The sequence below is a fragment of the Nothobranchius furzeri genome, chromosome 9 (genome assembly GCF_043380555.1).
Source record: "Nothobranchius furzeri strain GRZ-AD chromosome 9, NfurGRZ-RIMD1, whole genome shotgun sequence".
NCBI lineage: Eukaryota > Metazoa > Chordata > Actinopteri > Cyprinodontiformes > Nothobranchiidae > Nothobranchius > Nothobranchius furzeri.
The window spans coordinates 8,840,423-8,857,409 of NC_091749.1; the positions used below are offsets into that span (position 1 = coordinate 8,840,423).

General features: G+C 40.0%; 1 protein-coding gene across 1 annotated transcript; it reads left to right on the forward strand.

The window, feature by feature from the left end:
- The first annotated feature begins 4,002 nt into the window (after positions 1–4,002).
- LOC129165334 (uncharacterized) lies at positions 4,003–6,767 on the forward strand. Its single transcript, XM_070554657.1, has 9 exons — positions 4,003–4,136; positions 4,250–4,300; positions 4,369–4,413; positions 4,495–4,559; positions 4,738–4,861; positions 5,001–5,030; positions 5,248–5,413; positions 5,517–5,627; positions 5,787–6,767. The coding sequence occupies exons 1-9, from the start codon at positions 4,053–4,055 to the stop codon at positions 5,885–5,887; spliced, it is 777 nt and encodes a 258-aa protein (XP_070410758.1). The 5' UTR covers positions 4,003–4,052; the 3' UTR covers positions 5,888–6,767.
- The last annotated feature ends 10,220 nt before the right edge of the window (positions 6,768–16,987 follow it).

The window sequence follows — 16,987 nt, forward strand, 5'->3', positions numbered from 1 at the left end:
AACGAGTAATATCAGTGTACAGTGTAGCATCGTCTGTAATATCGAAACTCTATATATAGGTCTACATCTTGGTGTGTGGTCTTATTTTAGATTAAAAAAAATCGTAAATACAATATCATATATATATATATATATATATATATATATATATATATATATATATATATATATATATATATATATTTTTTTTTTGTTTTGTTTTAAAGATAATTGCAATTGGAGGTAAATGTACCACATTGGTGCGGATCTCAAACTTTAATATCTGTCAGACATTTCAATTTACTTTAGTCAGCAACTCTTATCTTTTTTTTCTTTTTCTTTTTTTCATTTTTATCTTGTCCCAGACAACAGACTCTTCTACACTGGCCCCAGTATGCAGAGCATGCGCCTGGTAGTCATGTCAGAGGAGGAGAAGAAGTCTGTTTTGATGGAGTGCCACAATAACCCTGGTACCGGGAACCACAATGGTGTCAGAGGTACCCGAAACAGGGTTGTTGCTGGCTATTACTGGCCAACATTGAACCAGGACATCGCTGAATGGGTAATGGCCTTATTTGAGTGAAGAAGCTAAATCAGGTCGTCATAATTTTTTCTAAAACATCTGTAGGCTATATAATTGAATGTGTTTACTTGCACACTTAATTTCAACATTAGTTTATGTCTTTTTTTATTATCAATTTACATCAACTGCTTTAGGGTTTCCTAGACATATTGTTTGGAATACGCCTTTCAGGTCAGATGTTGTCATCGCTGCCAGATGAATGACCCAATCAAGACCGTGGCACCAACATTACATCCCATCAAGGTACATCTTAAAGCTATTTACATTTAATTTTCAAGTTAATAAGCTTGTCTGCTGCATGTTAGCTTTAAATTTTCACTTGATAAGTTCTGTGACCTGCAGGTAAAAGAACCTTGGGAGGTGCTGGGCATGGATTTAATTGGACCACTCCCAGAAACACGTCTAGGGAACCGATATGTCCTGACCATGACCGATCTGTATACGAAGTGGGTGATTGCAGAACCTCTTAAGTCTAAGACTGCTGCTGAGGTCTCTGCAGTCATGACATCTAAGTTATACATGTTTGGCATGGTGAGGAAGATCATCACTGACCAAGGAAAGGAGTTTGTGAACCAGGTAAAATTTGTGAAAGTGTTAGTCGTACCTTGACATTTGAGATGATGTATTTAGACCAAGTCTGCTCATGCCACTGCAGCTCAACGACAGCATTTTCAGCATGCTGAATATTAAACATGCTGTTTCCAGTGCGTACCACCCCCAGACCAACGGGCAGGTTAGCATTTGGATATCTAACCTTGAGTAACTCATGTGAAATCAGTCATGCTTCTTTATCTATTCTGCAATACAACTCAAAGGATGAGAGGACCAACCAGAACATTAAGCGTGCTCTCAGAAAGTACGTGAACCAGAACCACGATGACTGGGACGTTCACCTTGCTGCTGTGGTGTACGGCATCAACACTGCAAAGCAGGTATTCCTATTTTGACATTTTGTATGACTTTTACGCTGCTTCACAGTGTAGTGTCGTCTTAAGAATGTGTTTAAACTTAAGCTTATAAAAAAAGAAGTTATTGACAAGTGCAAGAGAAAATGAATTAATGGAGAGATTTTGTGTGATCAGCACTCCACCCGCCACAGTCCCTATTTCCTGCTCTTCCACCGACATCCACGTCTTCCCGCTGTGATGAACGCCTGTCCCATGGACGATGACTTTGAGGTTGCAGACCCAGAAGAGGACATCGACACAAGAGTTGAGGAGATGACGGTTCTGAATGAAACGGTCTGTACATTTGAAGAGGGCTGACTGACAGGGAAAGGAGACTTGTCAAGGGGAAAAAAGGGGAAATGTGGTTAATACAGTTCTCATTTTTTATTGTGTATTCAACATTTTTTCTGCTTTAGTAGCTAACTTTTCTGTATTTCTATATTTCCAGAATGAGCGTTGCCATGGCGGCCTGGTGAATAATAAATATTTATATTTCTCTCTCTGCTTTTCATGTAATGTTTTTGTAGGTTCTTCGCAATATTGAGAGGGCACAGGACACCCAGAGGAAGACCTTTGGAACACGGAAAAGGAAGCTAGTAAGGCAGTGTGTTGTTCAAGCAGGCGATGACATGCTTTTGTCTGGAGATCCAAAAAGGAGACGCACGGGAGATGCATTCTCCAGCCATCACCAGGGACCGTACACTGTGGCCAGCATCACACCAAAGGGGGTGGCCACTATTGTGAAGGGAGCAACTTGCCAGAAGGTAAACGTGTCCAGGCTGAGGAACTACCACAGATCAAAAAGTAAGCATACAGTATGAGAAGTAATAAGAAGTCACAGTTCAATATTGATTTAATGTTAAAAATGGATTTAAGGTGGTCTGTCATGCCACATATTTGTATATTATCAGATCCACCAACTGATGGGAAGTTTCTCCTGGACCACTTATATGGGACTCCTGACTGGCAGATTGATCATCAGTATGCCAGCCCAGGAGCAAAGTGGCAGAAAGACTTGGACCCTCTTCAGTCCAGTCTGGTACGGCACATTTCTATGCAGTCACGTTAGACCTCAATAAGTCAAAGTCGATGATAGTTTTAGAATTGCTGAAGCATGAGAAACAACGCCAGCCTTATTTTGTAGTTGCCCTTTTAATCTTTATTATTTTCTATATTGTACTGAAGCAAAATCACATGAAATGCTCTTCATTTAGGTGGAATATGTCTTGGACCAAAACCGACCTCCAGGAGAACTCCTTGTGAAGGAAGACAAAATCTGCCTAACTCGGGAAGACTTTTGGAGCCTGGGTTTGGAACAGTCCATGGAATCTACTGTAAGTACATCTTGTTACTTAGTCTAGTGCACTGCAGAGAAAAGATAATGAAATGTAAGATTTTAAGAATAGTGAATGAAACTGATTCTACTGCTTTTTGCTATTTTTTTCAGATCGGGAACGCTTGTCTGAAGATTGTGGGGGAAGCTGCACAAAGACATGTAATCTGTCGTACTGGTACACCTTTTCTTTGGTTATAGCCATGAATGGTTGTTGTGTATTGATTTTGCTGTTTTGTGTGTGTTTCCTTTAGGGAAAAGATGTTCACATTGCTGACCTCTATGTCGTGGCCACCTGGAAGGATCCACAAGTCAACCTGCTGCGTTGCTTGCCGGTATGTTTTTGTTGGTTTTACTCCTGCATGTGCATGTTTACTAATTTGTACCAATACATGTAGGAAAACTTTAGGTCCAAGGACATCCTGCTTTTTCCTGCTTGGAGTCGGCAGGCAGGTGAAGCTGACCATTATCTGCTCTGTGTGAGTGCCCTTGATCTTTCTTGCTCTGTGTTTTTTCATCTGATAGAAAATAACAGAGGTTGACATGTCGTGTTTTCATGGATGATGCTAACATGTCTATTTCAGGCTATATTGGTAGCTGAGAGACAGATACTGTTTCTGGACTCACTTCGCCCTGATGGTTTTGGAGATGATCTCTACCGAACCACATTTAGGTTGACACTAAAATGAAAATTTGTTCTGGCCTTGTTCAATGGCCTCTTGTGTTCTTTGGAAAGATCGTCTAAAAGCAGCCTCGTTCTTAGGCTTAAAGGTTTGGGAGGCAGCCTCGTTCTAAGGCTACTTCATGATAGGGATGCACCAATACTGATATCCAGGCCAATACTGTTCTAATTAACTTGTATCTGCATAGTTTAGTTAACTGATACTATGAACCGATACTTTAAATGTGGAAACTGCAAAACTTTCACAGAAAATGTTTATTTTTCACTTGAACTTTGAATTTTGTGGTCATTTTAATTCATGTTTTTTTTTAATCTAATTCACCATTATTTGTAACAAGCACTGCAGAAAATAAAACTGCCTTCCGATTCATTCCATTCCATTGTGTGGTAGAATTATTAGCACGAGTACTTGGTATCAACAAGTACTCGGATCCAATTAGCTGTATCGTATCAGTTTGAAAAAGTATTGTTGCATCCCTACAACATGAATGTATTTTTGTTTTATGGCAAACATTTGATTGGTGTGTTATGTGTGTTCTCTACAATGCCAGGAGAGTTGCAGGCTTCATTGACTCTGGATTCTGGGTGGAGAAAACAGGAAGAGACCTTGAGGTATGTTTTCAGTGCAAAAGTTTGAAAGCTCATCAGGTGCATAATAATGCAGTTAAAAACTAGCTGGTGCATGTCGGCTCTCCTCATTTATTGAAACATGTTTCTTTTTACAGTTCTTTCCCCAGCAGTTCATGGGAAATTGCTGCGGCATCTTTATGCTGATGGTGAGAATTGTCTTGCCATTACTTGAATATAACATTTTAACATGTTAAAGATTGATTTTACTTTGCAGTATGCTCTCTGCATCTGCACCTCATCTCCACCATCTTTCACAGAGGTAAGCTTTTTCAGACAGTACCACCAAAGTATCTGTGCCAGTGTCCAGTCTTCATAAACCTTATATTATATTTGTCTTCAGGACGAAATGCCAGCAATTCGCCTGTGGTGGTGTATTCAGCTGCTGGAGAGATTCGGCATTGAGGGGTATGGCAGGCACTTTAGACAAACTGGCACCATCATATTTGCAGCTTTGGTTCAGGCAAGACATCAGGTCAAACAGATGTTTGTGAAAGTGGCTTACTGTAAACCCTGTGACTGAACATACTGAAGAAAGCAGCAGTCCACAACTAGAGTCCATTCAGACTGGCGTTGTTTTCTAAAGGCATGGACAAAGATTTGCCTTCTGGACAGAAGAAGCATCCCTTCTCCTCCAGGGGACTCTCCAGCCTGTCTTCAGGGTACCAAAGGCAACTTCCTCCAAGCCTTCACCAAGTCTAATCAGACCGGTGAGAGAGGACAACAATCAGATAACTATTTGTAGGACAGAACCACACAATGTTGAGACTATTCATCACAATGCAGGTTTACATACATGGTGGTAGTCTTCATTTCAGTCTAATGTGATAATCATGTTTTCTGTTAAAGGCTGAGGCTGACAGGTGTCTTATACTGGAGGTAATCTATTGATTTTCCTGTTTCTTTAATTTATTTATATAACTGAATTAGTAGTTATGGTCACAGGCAGCTCCTTCAGAGACATTATCCAGTAGTAGAATGAAGTAATAGTTATGAAAACACTACTCAATGGAATGTGTTTCCAGTCCTCATATTTCGGAAACTTTATGGACAAATTTTGTATTTTCACTATTGTCACCTGACATAAATGTTACAGTTACCAGAACGTGTCCTAATGGACATATTGGAAGAGGTTGCTCTTCATGAAGGGGATACAGCGATCTTCAAACTGGCTCTGGTGTGCTCCATGTTCAGAGACCTTGTGTCTACTGAATATTTCAGAAGACGAGCACACTTCAAGTGGCTTCACAGTGAGGACTTCAGTAAATAATGAAATTATATACACAGTTATTGTTGCTGTTGTCACATGTTTTTCACTGACAGTATGTAAATGTAATTTTGTTTTTATACTTCTGCTTTCCACAGGTGTTTGCACATGGAGCAGGTTCTCAGAAAAGTACAGAGAACAGTACTTTAATATGTATTCTATTGAGATCTGCCTTCAATGTGGAGACCAGTACAAACACTGCCCCGGAGGTATGCAACACTCTATAATCTTATATTGTTGTCATTACATACAATAAAAATCTCAATGATGCATGACATCATGAAAACCATACCACTTGGAGCCTATTCTTCTCTGGTTGATGTATATATATATATATATATATATATATATATTTTTTTTTATTACAGGATACGTTGGCAGAGGAAAAAGAGGAGAACTAAGGGCACTTTACTCGGAGGAGATGCTCCCAGGCTACTGCAGCCACTTTTGCAGCCAAATGAACAGTTAATGTGTCTGCTCTGTCGCCGCCCCCGTCTCCACACACAACCACACACACACACACTCACGCACACATACGCACACATGCACACACACATCTGTCTTTCTATCATAGTGAGGACCCTTCATTGACTTCCATTCATTTTTGTGATTTCACCATGCCTAACCCATACCCCAACCCTAACCATAACCAACGCTGATCTTTTCCTAACCTTAACTAAAACTTAATTCACACTATGCCTCTAACTGGTATAGTAAGCTTCTGGTATGCTTCTAAAAAAAGCGAGGACCAAAAAATGTCCTCACTTTGTAGGGAAAGTGGTCAAAATGGTCCTCAGTATGTAGTATGTACAAGAACACACACACACCAACCTGGTTGTAGTGACCAGGTTCCCCATCAGTGGTTCTCCCACATCTTGGATTGTGTTTTGATGCCTGTTTTTCTTTGTGAGAGTTTTTGATCATTCTTCTTGGAGTTCTAGAGCAAAAACTGTAATGCTCTTGTGGCAAGGTGGATAAACGAGGGCCCGGGCGGTATTCGACCCCCAGACTCCCGGGTGAGAGTCATACGCTCTAACCAGTCAGCCAAAGGGACATCCCCTTGGCCAAGTAGCCAGGGCGCATGATCAATCGGGACACTGTGACAGGACACACACTGTCACACTCTGTTTGAGAAAGTGAATCTGTTGGGCTTGTACCTGGTACTCAGAGTACCACACTGCCAGAAAGGACAGGCTGAAAATAAAAAGCTTTATTTCCATCAATATGTGTCTCCTTATTCAAATAATCTGAGTTGTAACCATCCTCTCAATCCTTTTTCTGTTGTTCATGCTCTTGTAATCTGTTGTTTGTGTTCCGCATTATTACAGTAAACGTGTGGAAATTATAAAGTGGTCCTGTGTTATTTTATATGGATATAAACATGAGTGTAGTTAAATCTGTATTTAAGATGTTTAACCTATGAATACCTTGAGAAACTATTTTCAAACATTAATTTTGCAACATTGTGAAAATGATCACTATGGTATTACAAAGAATTAAGTTATTTCAAGACAAAGTGGAAAACTAAGAAATCTAACACAAAAGTAGAAAGTAAACAAATTTTAGGTGATGAGCCAAATTGGCTTTTGTGCAAGAATATATTACATTTCATATTGGAAAACATTCATAGGACATGTAGTGCAAATTAAGAATATCTGCTGTATCACAGTGACACATTTTCAGCTTTTAAATGAAAATATAACCTATTGTGTGGAGAAAAAACAAACATGTAATAGGTTACCTGAAGATTAATCAGCCAGTGTTTACTGACAATTTACAGTGGACATTATCAACAGAACATCAAGATAGTTCAAATCAATCGTCTCCACACATACAAGCATAAACACACTAAATCAAATTTAACACGCATTTAAAACACGATTTGTAACAACGCAAATTTAGTTTACAATCGGGCTAATTCGCTCGGTCAGCAAGTGGCAGTATCCTCGTACACTGCGGATTAAACTGCAATTGAATGGATCACAAGAAGAATAGAACATCTGCACATGCGCGGTACGGATCGGGTAGACCCGATCTGTATGGTCCATGGTCCGACGTTTTCTTTTTTTTTTTTCTTTTTTATCTACATTATATTGAAAGGTTTCACTATTGCAAACATTTTAATAGATACTTATTATTTTTTAACATCTTAACAGATACTCTGACCCGTAACTACCGTAAAATGCTTCGAGCGGAAGTAGACGCCTTTCGCGCATGCGTGGTACCGATCGGGTTTCCGGTACGGATCGGGTAGCGACAAAGCCAATGGAATCCGTTTGTCCAGCCGTTGTCTGCGTTTGCGTCCTCCTCTCACTCTACGTTTCGACGTTATTACGTCGCTTTGTGACGTCATACTGCCAGCCTATAAATAGGGCTCTAGAACCGGCTTAGTCAGTCAGTCGAGCTAAGGTTAGCTGGAAGGGTGAGTGCATTCGGGTATCTCTTATCAACACTCAGAAATTTCTGTAAATTTACGGCAGAATTCCAACAGTAACATACCGATTTTCCAAATTATGGTGGGATAATGTTAAATCCGATGTTTTTTTTTGTTGAATTATGACAGCCGGAAAATTACGGCCAAAAAACGTCTAATACAGTATTTCTTTTGAAGCACATTTTTGAAGTTCAGTTCTTGAACAGTCAGCTACGTTGAAGAAGAAGAAAAAGAAGACAATCACTGTTCATCCTCCAACTTGAAAGCTTCTAAAAGGTAAGTTTATCACTCTTAAGAATGTAAATTGTGGTTTTGGTTAGTGTTAAGTCAATCTATAGATCACCAGAAACCCACTTGTCAAAGTTTAGCTTACAAAACATGACACGAAATGAAACATCACTTGCACCATAGTAATTTTGGGAGTTTTATGGTGGAAAGTTAAATATTTATTTTTAATGACTGGAATTATAGATTTGTCATGTAGGACCACGTTTTTGTTTTTCAACTTTGTACATTCTTGCTAGCGTTAGCATCTGAACTGGAGGCTCTTTATTGCGATATTTCATTAATAACTATTAATGTGCATCCGTGCCACCGCCGGGCTCTCTATCAGGCGTACAGTGGTTGGTGGACATTCTTTTTGGGCCAACAGTACCGACGCTTTTTATGCCGACTTCGGACTGGTCCATAATAGCAGTAAGCTATTAGTGGCCCTATTAACATTTGGACTGTCTCATTTTTCTAACCAAACCGTATTCGCTCTGGTCCTGCATTTTGCAAAAATAATAAAAAGCAGAGGTGGAAAGTAACGAATTAGCAGGGGGGGTACACTTTAGATAATGAGGACAAACAGCCATTTTACCGCAGTTTTGCTCAAACATCAGTTCAGTCCCTGTAATCCACTCGCTTTTTACCTACTCTCTCCCTCCTCCTGTGGCTTGGATCCCGCACCTTCGCGCATCGGTGTGACGTCATCAGAATTCTGCTCGGTTCGGTAACCAGACTCGGTTCCGTGTTTGAGATGTGTTTCCCTACCATTCCGCACGGCATCGGCAAAATAACGTTTAGCGCTCATAACAAGCGGATTCTCAGTACTTTGCTAATTAAACAGAAGACCTGCAGGCCTCTGTGAGTTAAAACATCCTGATACTTTTTCAGGTGTAAACATTGTGCTCCATCCCTGTGTTTGAACTCAAGATGCTCCTTGATGCCACAGATATGTGATGATTTAGCTTGTTTTACTCCAGAATAAGAGATTACATTATTACAAAAGCAGTTCAATGTAGTTAAATTAGTCATTCAGATGATTCTAACATGCTGCTGCTGCTGCTGGTGTGTGTGTGTGTGTGTGTGTGTGTGTGTGTGTGTGTGTGTGTGTGTGTGTGTGTGTGTGTGTGTGTGTGTGTGTGTGTGTGTGTTAGTTAGTTACACATATAGGACTGCATGAGACAGCATGGTTTCATCAAATCCATGCATCTTATTTCTTGGCTGAAGTAATGGCTCAGGAAAATAACTTATATTTCATGAATAATGACGTCTCTGCAGTGTTTATGATAATGTTTTATCTTATATTGGACCTATCTTTGGTCTGAGAGGTTTCGACGTTATTACGTCGCTTTGTGACGTCATCTTGCCAGCCTATAAATAGGGCTCTAGAACCCGCTTCGTCAGTCAGTCGAGCTAAGGTTAGCTGGAAGGGTGAGTGCATTCGGGTATCTCTTATCAACACTCAGAAATTTCTGTAAATTTACGGCAGAATTCCAACAGTAACATACAGTTTTTCCAAATTACGGTGGGATAATGTTAAATCTGATGTTTTTTTGTTGAATTATGACAGCCGGAAAATTACGGCCAAAAAACTGTCTAATACAGTATTTCTTTTGAAGCACATTTTTGAAGTTCTGTTCTTGAACAGTCAGCAGTCAGCTACGTTGAAGAAGAAAAAGAAGACAATCACTGTTCATCCTCCAACTTGAAAGCTTCTAAAAGGTAAGTTTATCACTCTTAAGAATGTAAATTGTGGTTTTGGTTAGTGTTAAGTCAATCTATAGATCACCAGAAACCCACTTGTCAAAGTTTAGCTTACAAAACATGACACGAAATGAAACATCACTTGCACCATAGTAATTTTGGGAGTTTTATGGTGGAAAGTTAAATATTTATTTTTAATGACTGGAATTATAGATTTGTCATGTAGGACCACGTTTTTGTTTTTCAACTTTGTACATTCTTGCTAGCGTTAGCATCTGAACTGGAGGCTCTTTATTGCGATATTTCATTAATAACTATTAATGTGCATCCGTGCCACCGCCGGGCTCTCTATCAGGCGTACAGTGGTTGGTGGACATTCTTTTTGGGCCAACAGTACCGACGCTTTTTATGCCGACTTCGGACTGGTCCATAATAGCAGTAAGCTATTAGTGGCCCTATTAACATTTGGACTGTCTCATTTTTCTAACCAAACCGTATTCGCTCTGGTCCTGCATTTTGCAAAAATAATAAAAAGCAGAGGTGGAAAGTAACGAATTAGCAGGGGGGGTACACTTTAGATAATGAGGACAAACAGCCATTTTACCGCAGTTTTGCTCAAACATCAGTTCAGTCCCTGTAATCCACTCGCTTTTTACCTACTCTCTCCCTCCTCCTGTGGCTTGGATCCCGCACCTTCGCGCATCGGTGTGACGTCATCAGAATTCTGCTCGGTTCGGTAACCAGACTCGGTTCCGTGTTTGAGATGTGTTTCCCTACCATTCCGCACGGCATCGGCAAAATAACGTTTAGCGCTCATAACAAGCGGATTCTCAGTACTTTGCTAATTAAACAGAAGACCTGCAGGCCTCTGTGAGTTAAAACATCCTGATACTTTTTCAGGTGTAAACATTGTGCTCCATCCCTGTGTTTGAACTCAAGATGCTCCTTGATGCCACAGATATGTGATGATTTAGCTTGTTTTACTCCAGAATAAGAGATTACATTATTACAAAAGCAGTTCAATGTAGTTAAATTAGTCATTCAGATGATTCTAACATGCTGCTGCTGCTGCTGGTGTGTGTGTGTGTGTGTGTGTGTGTGTGTGTGTGTGTGTGTGTGTGTGTGTGTGTGTGTGTGTGTGTGTGTGTGTGTGTGTGTGTGTGTTAGTTAGTTACACATATAGGACTGCATGAGACAGCATGGTTTCATCAAATCCATGCATCTTATTTCTTGGCTGAAGTAATGGCTCAGGAAAATAACTTATATTTCATGAATAATGACGTCTCTGCAGTGTTTATGATAATGTTTTATCTTATATTGGACCTATCTTTGGTCTGAGAGGTTTCGACGTTATTACGTCGCTTTGTGACGTCATCTTGCCAGCCTATAAATAGGGCTCTAGAACCCGCTTCGTCAGTCAGTCGAGCTAAGGTTAGCTGGAAGGGTGAGTGCATTCGGGTATCTCTTATCAACACTCAGAAATTTCTGTAAATTTACGGCAGAATTCCAACAGTAACATACAGTTTTTCCAAATTACGGTGGGATAATGTTAAATCTGATGTTTTTTTGTTGAATTATGACAGCCGGAAAATTACGGCCAAAAAACTGTCTAATACAGTATTTCTTTTGAAGCACATTTTTGAAGTTCTGTTCTTGAACAGTCAGCAGTCAGCTACGTTGAAGAAGAAAAAGAAGACAATCACTGTTCATCCTCCAACTTGAAAGCTTCTAAAAGGTAAGTTTATCACTCTTAAGAATGTAAATTGTGGTTTTGGTTAGTGTTAAGTCAATCTATAGATCACCAGAAACCCACTTGTCAAAGTTTAGCTTACAAAACATGACACGAAATGAAACATCACTTGCACCATAGTAATTTTGGGAGTTTTATGGTGGAAAGTTAAATATTTATTTTTAATGACTGGAATTATAGATTTGTCATGTAGGACCACGTTTTTGTTTTTCAACTTTGTACATTCTTGCTAGCGTTAGCATCTGAACTGGAGGCTCTTTATTGCGATATTTCATTAATAACTATTAATGTGCATCCGTGCCACCGCCGGGCTCTCTATCAGGCGTACAGTGGTTGGTGGACATTCTTTTTGGGCCAACAGTACCGACGCTTTTTATGCCGACTTCGGACTGGTCCATAATAGCAGTAAGCTATTAGTGGCCCTATTAACATTTGGACTGTCTCATTTTTCTAACCAAACCGTATTCGCTCTGGTCCTGCATTTTGCAAAAATAATAAAAAGCAGAGGTGGAAAGTAACGAATTAGCAGGGGGGGTACACTTTAGATAATGAGGACAAACAGCCATTTTACCGCAGTTTTGCTCAAACATCAGTTCAGTCCCTGTAATCCACTCGCTTTTTACCTACTCTCTCCCTCCTCCTGTGGCTTGGATCCCGCACCTTCGCGCATCGGTGTGACGTCATCAGAATTCTGCTCGGTTCGGTAACCAGACTCGGTTCCGTGTTTGAGATGTGTTTCCCTACCATTCCGCACGGCATCGGCAAAATAACGTTTAGCGCTCATAACAAGCGGATTCTCAGTACTTTGCTAATTAAACAGAAGACCTGCAGGCCTCTGTGAGTTAAAACATCCTGATACTTTTTCAGGTGTAAACATTGTGCTCCATCCCTGTGTTTGAACTCAAGATGCTCCTTGATGCCACAGATATGTGATGATTTAGCTTGTTTTACTCCAGAATAAGAGATTACATTATTACAAAAGCAGTTCAATGTAGTTAAATTAGTCATTCAGATGATTCTAACATGCTGCTGCTGCTGCTGGTGTGTGTGTGTGTGTGTGTGTGTGTGTGTGTGTGTGTGTGTGTGTGTGTGTGTGTGTGTGTGTGTGTGTGTGTGTGTGTGTTAGTTAGTTACACATATAGGACTGCATGAGACAGCATGGTTTCATCAAATCCATGCATCTTATTTCTTGGCTGAAGTAATGGCTCAGGAAAATAACTTATATTTCATGAATAATGACGTCTCTGCAGTGTTTATGATAATGTTTTATCTTATATTGGACCTATCTTTGGTCTGAGAGGTTTCGACGTTATTACGTCGCTTTGTGACGTCATCTTGCCAGCCTATAAATAGGGCTCTAGAACCCGCTTCGTCAGTCAGTCGAGCTAAGGTTAGCTGGAAGGGTGAGTGCATTCGGGTATCTCTTATCAACACTCAGAAATTTCTGTAAATTTACGGCAGAATTCCAACAGTAACATACAGTTTTTCCAAATTACGGTGGGATAATGTTAAATCTGATGTTTTTTTGTTGAATTATGACAGCCGGAAAATTACGGCCAAAAAACTGTCTAATACAGTATTTCTTTTGAAGCACATTTTTGAAGTTCTGTTCTTGAACAGTCAGCAGTCAGCTACGTTGAAGAAGAAAAAGAAGACAATCACTGTTCATCCTCCAACTTGAAAGCTTCTAAAAGGTAAGTTTATCACTCTTAAGAATGCAAATTGTGGTTTTGGTTAGTGTTAAGTCAATCTATAGATCACCAGAAACCCACTTGTCAAAGTTTAGCTTACAAAACATGACACGAAATGAAACATCACTTGTACCATAGTAATTTTGGGAGTTTTATGGTGGAAAGTTAAATATTTATTTTTAATGACTGGAATTATAGATTTGTCATGTAGGACCACGTTTTTGTTTTTCATCTTTGTACATTCATGCTAGCGTTAGCATCTGAACTGGAGGCTCTTTATTGCGATATTTCATTAATAACTATTAATGTGCATCCGTGCCACCGCTGGGCTCTCTATCAGGCGTACAGTGGTTGGTGGACATTCTTTTTGGGCCAACAGTACCGACGCTTTTTATGCCGACTTCGGACTGGTCCATAATAGCAGTAAGCTATTAGTGGCCCTATTAACATTTGGACTGTCTCATTTTTCTAACCAAACCGTATTCGCTCTGGTCCTGCATTTTGCAAAAATAATAAAAAGCAGAGGTGGAAAGTAACGAATTAGCAGGGGGGGTACACTTTAGATAATGAGGACAAACAGCCATTTTACCGCAGTTTTGCTCAAACATCAGTTCAGTCCCTGTGATCCACTCGCTCTTTACCTCCTCTCTCCCTCCTCTCCTGTGGGTTGGATCCCGCACCTTCGCGCATCGGTGTGACGTCATCAGAATTCTGCTCGGTTCGGTAACCAGACTCGGTTCCGTGTTTGAGATGTGTTTCCCTACCGTTCCGCACGGCAGCGGCAAAATAACGTTTAGCGCTCATAACAAGCGGATTCTCAGTACTTTGCTAATTAAACAGAAGACCTGCAGGCCTCTGTGAGTTAAAACATCCTGATGCTGTTTCAGGTGTAAACATTGTGCTCCATCCCTGTGTTTGAACTCAAGATGCCCCTTGATGCCACAGATATGTGATGATTTAGCTTGTTTTACTCCAGAATAAGAGATTAAATAATTACAAAAGCAGTTCAATGTAGTTAAATTAGTCATTCAGATGATTCTAGTGAGTGAGTGAGTGTGTGTGTGTGTGTGTGTGTGTGTGTGTGTGTGTGTGTGTGTGTGTGTGTGTGTGTGTGTGTGTGTGTGTGTGTGTGTGTTAGTTACACATATAGGACTGCATGAGACAACATGGTTTCATCAAATCCATGCATCTTATTTCTTGGCTGAAGTAATGGCTCAGGAAAATAACTCATATTTCATAAATAATGATGTCTCTGCAGTGTTTATGATAATGTTTTATCTTATATTGGACCTATCTTTGGTCTGGGAGGTGTAACATATCATGATGCAAGCCTTTTAAAAAATGTTAAAGTGTTACAAGAGGAGATAAATGCATGAATTTAAAGTTCATGTTTGGAGACCAACCTTCACAGTTTGGAGGCTCACGCTGGTGTGGAGACACCATTAGTTCTAGTAACACCTGGGCTCCCAAGGCCTATTCTGACAGGATGGACGTTACGGGACCCTTAAGGATTCCAGTTGGATGATTGGAGGATTATTTAGGAGGATTGGAAGGAGCAAAGTGATTTCAGTGGTGAAGGGTTAAAGGTATTGGCTTGGCATTAAAATTGTAGATATGCAAAATAACTACACTTTACCATCTATATAAACATGTACTGGGTTCAGTTTTTTATTTTGTTAATGACTTTTGTCATAAATCATGACAGAAAATCCAAATCCTCTCCTCCAGACATTGAAGAACTGTGTTTCGCATACGTCATTCCAGCACGTAAAACAAGGTAGCTGCTGATGCTAGTATTGTGAATCACCGTTATTTGTTTACTTTCATGCTCCTAATTATTACGTAAAATTGCGTTTACAGCTGCAGCAAAAGGTCTGAGCCATGTGTCTGTGTCCTACATGCATTTTAAATAACAGGTCTGATCTAAAATAATAAACTACATCTATAAATCCATCTAGAACCGCACCGCTACTTCTGGACTCCAGACGAGTCCCGTTAGCATGACTGCAGCAAAACTGCTAACCGTGTTAGCTCTGGTAAGGAAAGAACAAGTTCTTTGGGAAAGCTACGACACACACACACACACACACACACACACACACACACACACACACACACACACACACACACACACACACACACACACACACACACACACACACACACACACACACACACACACACACACACACACACACACACACACACACACACACACAGATATAATCTAAAAGATGATCTCTATATTTCAACATTAGAACCTCCGTGACATCCTGGATTAGTGCAAACAACGAATTGAGCTAAGGAGTTACTCCAGCATCAGGAAGATTTATTCTGGTAAATTGTTGGTTAAATATTTTCCAGAGTTATATCAATAAATACACACAGCAGTAAAACTGTAGATTACTGAAATATATTGGGACACGTGATGGAACTAAGACCAGCTGAGAACTTGTCAGCTTAGAGCTCCCAGTGGAGCACAGAAATGACATATTAAAGAAAAGTAAACAAACTGTACCAATTTTGGTTCTGAAGATGAACAGAATCCTCCTATGTCCAAATCGGGTCGCAGGTCTTCTGAGTCAAACGGTCTAAAACATGTCTGCACCTCTGGTAGTGATATCCAGCCGGCGGGGTCTGAGTTCGGTTGAACTCCGGTAATCCAATATTCGTCCTTGTCACCGTATCCCAGAGAAAAAACATATCTGACCGACTAGTAGAGGCTTCAGAAGCTACATCTGATTGATGACACATTGTTCTCTGCTATAATGCTAACGCAGAAACAGCGGAGTCAGGCATTTACTACAGCGGTTTCAGCAGAGCTCCTTGTGAAACGTCACCAGCTGCCCAAGGCTTAGACTGGAAGTTAGTTTGTTTTTCCCGCGCCGGTCACAAACATCAGATTTTCTTACAATTCCAGCCGTCAAAATCCAAAAATCTTTTTCATCTGAGATTTTAATACCCATTTGCACATGCTGTTCAAACGAAATTTGCCTCTGGCTGATATCTTTAAATGAGTGAGTGAACCCACTACCAAGGATGAACTCTGCTAACTTCAAAAATCAGCTGCTCTAAATAAGCATGAAGGTCAGAGGGGAGCTCTAGGATGGACATGGATAAAGGAACTGTAATGTAGAGGTAAAGTAGGGCAGGGCCAATGTTAACAGCTGTCATACAGTCCATTTGAAATGTTTGACTTTCATTTAGCTTGTTATGTGACAGGTTAGAGCACAGTCTCATGTTAGAGTTTTGTCATGAGAACATTGAGATACCTCACATACTGATGGCATCTAAAAATTAACATTTTTATTTTCAAAATAAAGAATAATTTTAATCACAATTGAAACGTACAATCCTAGAAAAACCTCGTCCAATCAATGTGCACGTCCTGTTCTCACTGATTGGATAGAAATCCTTCCATCAAACTGTTTGTGTGTGTCAGTGTGTGTGCGTGCACACACGAGCGTGTTGTGAACTGGTGTTGTGGTTTTGCACTGATGTAACCGTTTTTACGCTGACAAAAATGTAACTAAGTAACTTTTGCTTTGAGTACATTTTATTTACGATAATTTTTACTTTTACTTGAGTAAAAATTTAGGCAAGTACTTTTACATGTATTTGAGTAAAAAACTATCAAAGTACTGGTACTCGTACTTAAGTAGGAAATTTTAGTAATCTTTCCACCTCTGATAAAAAGATGGCACCGTGATTGTGTCCGAATCA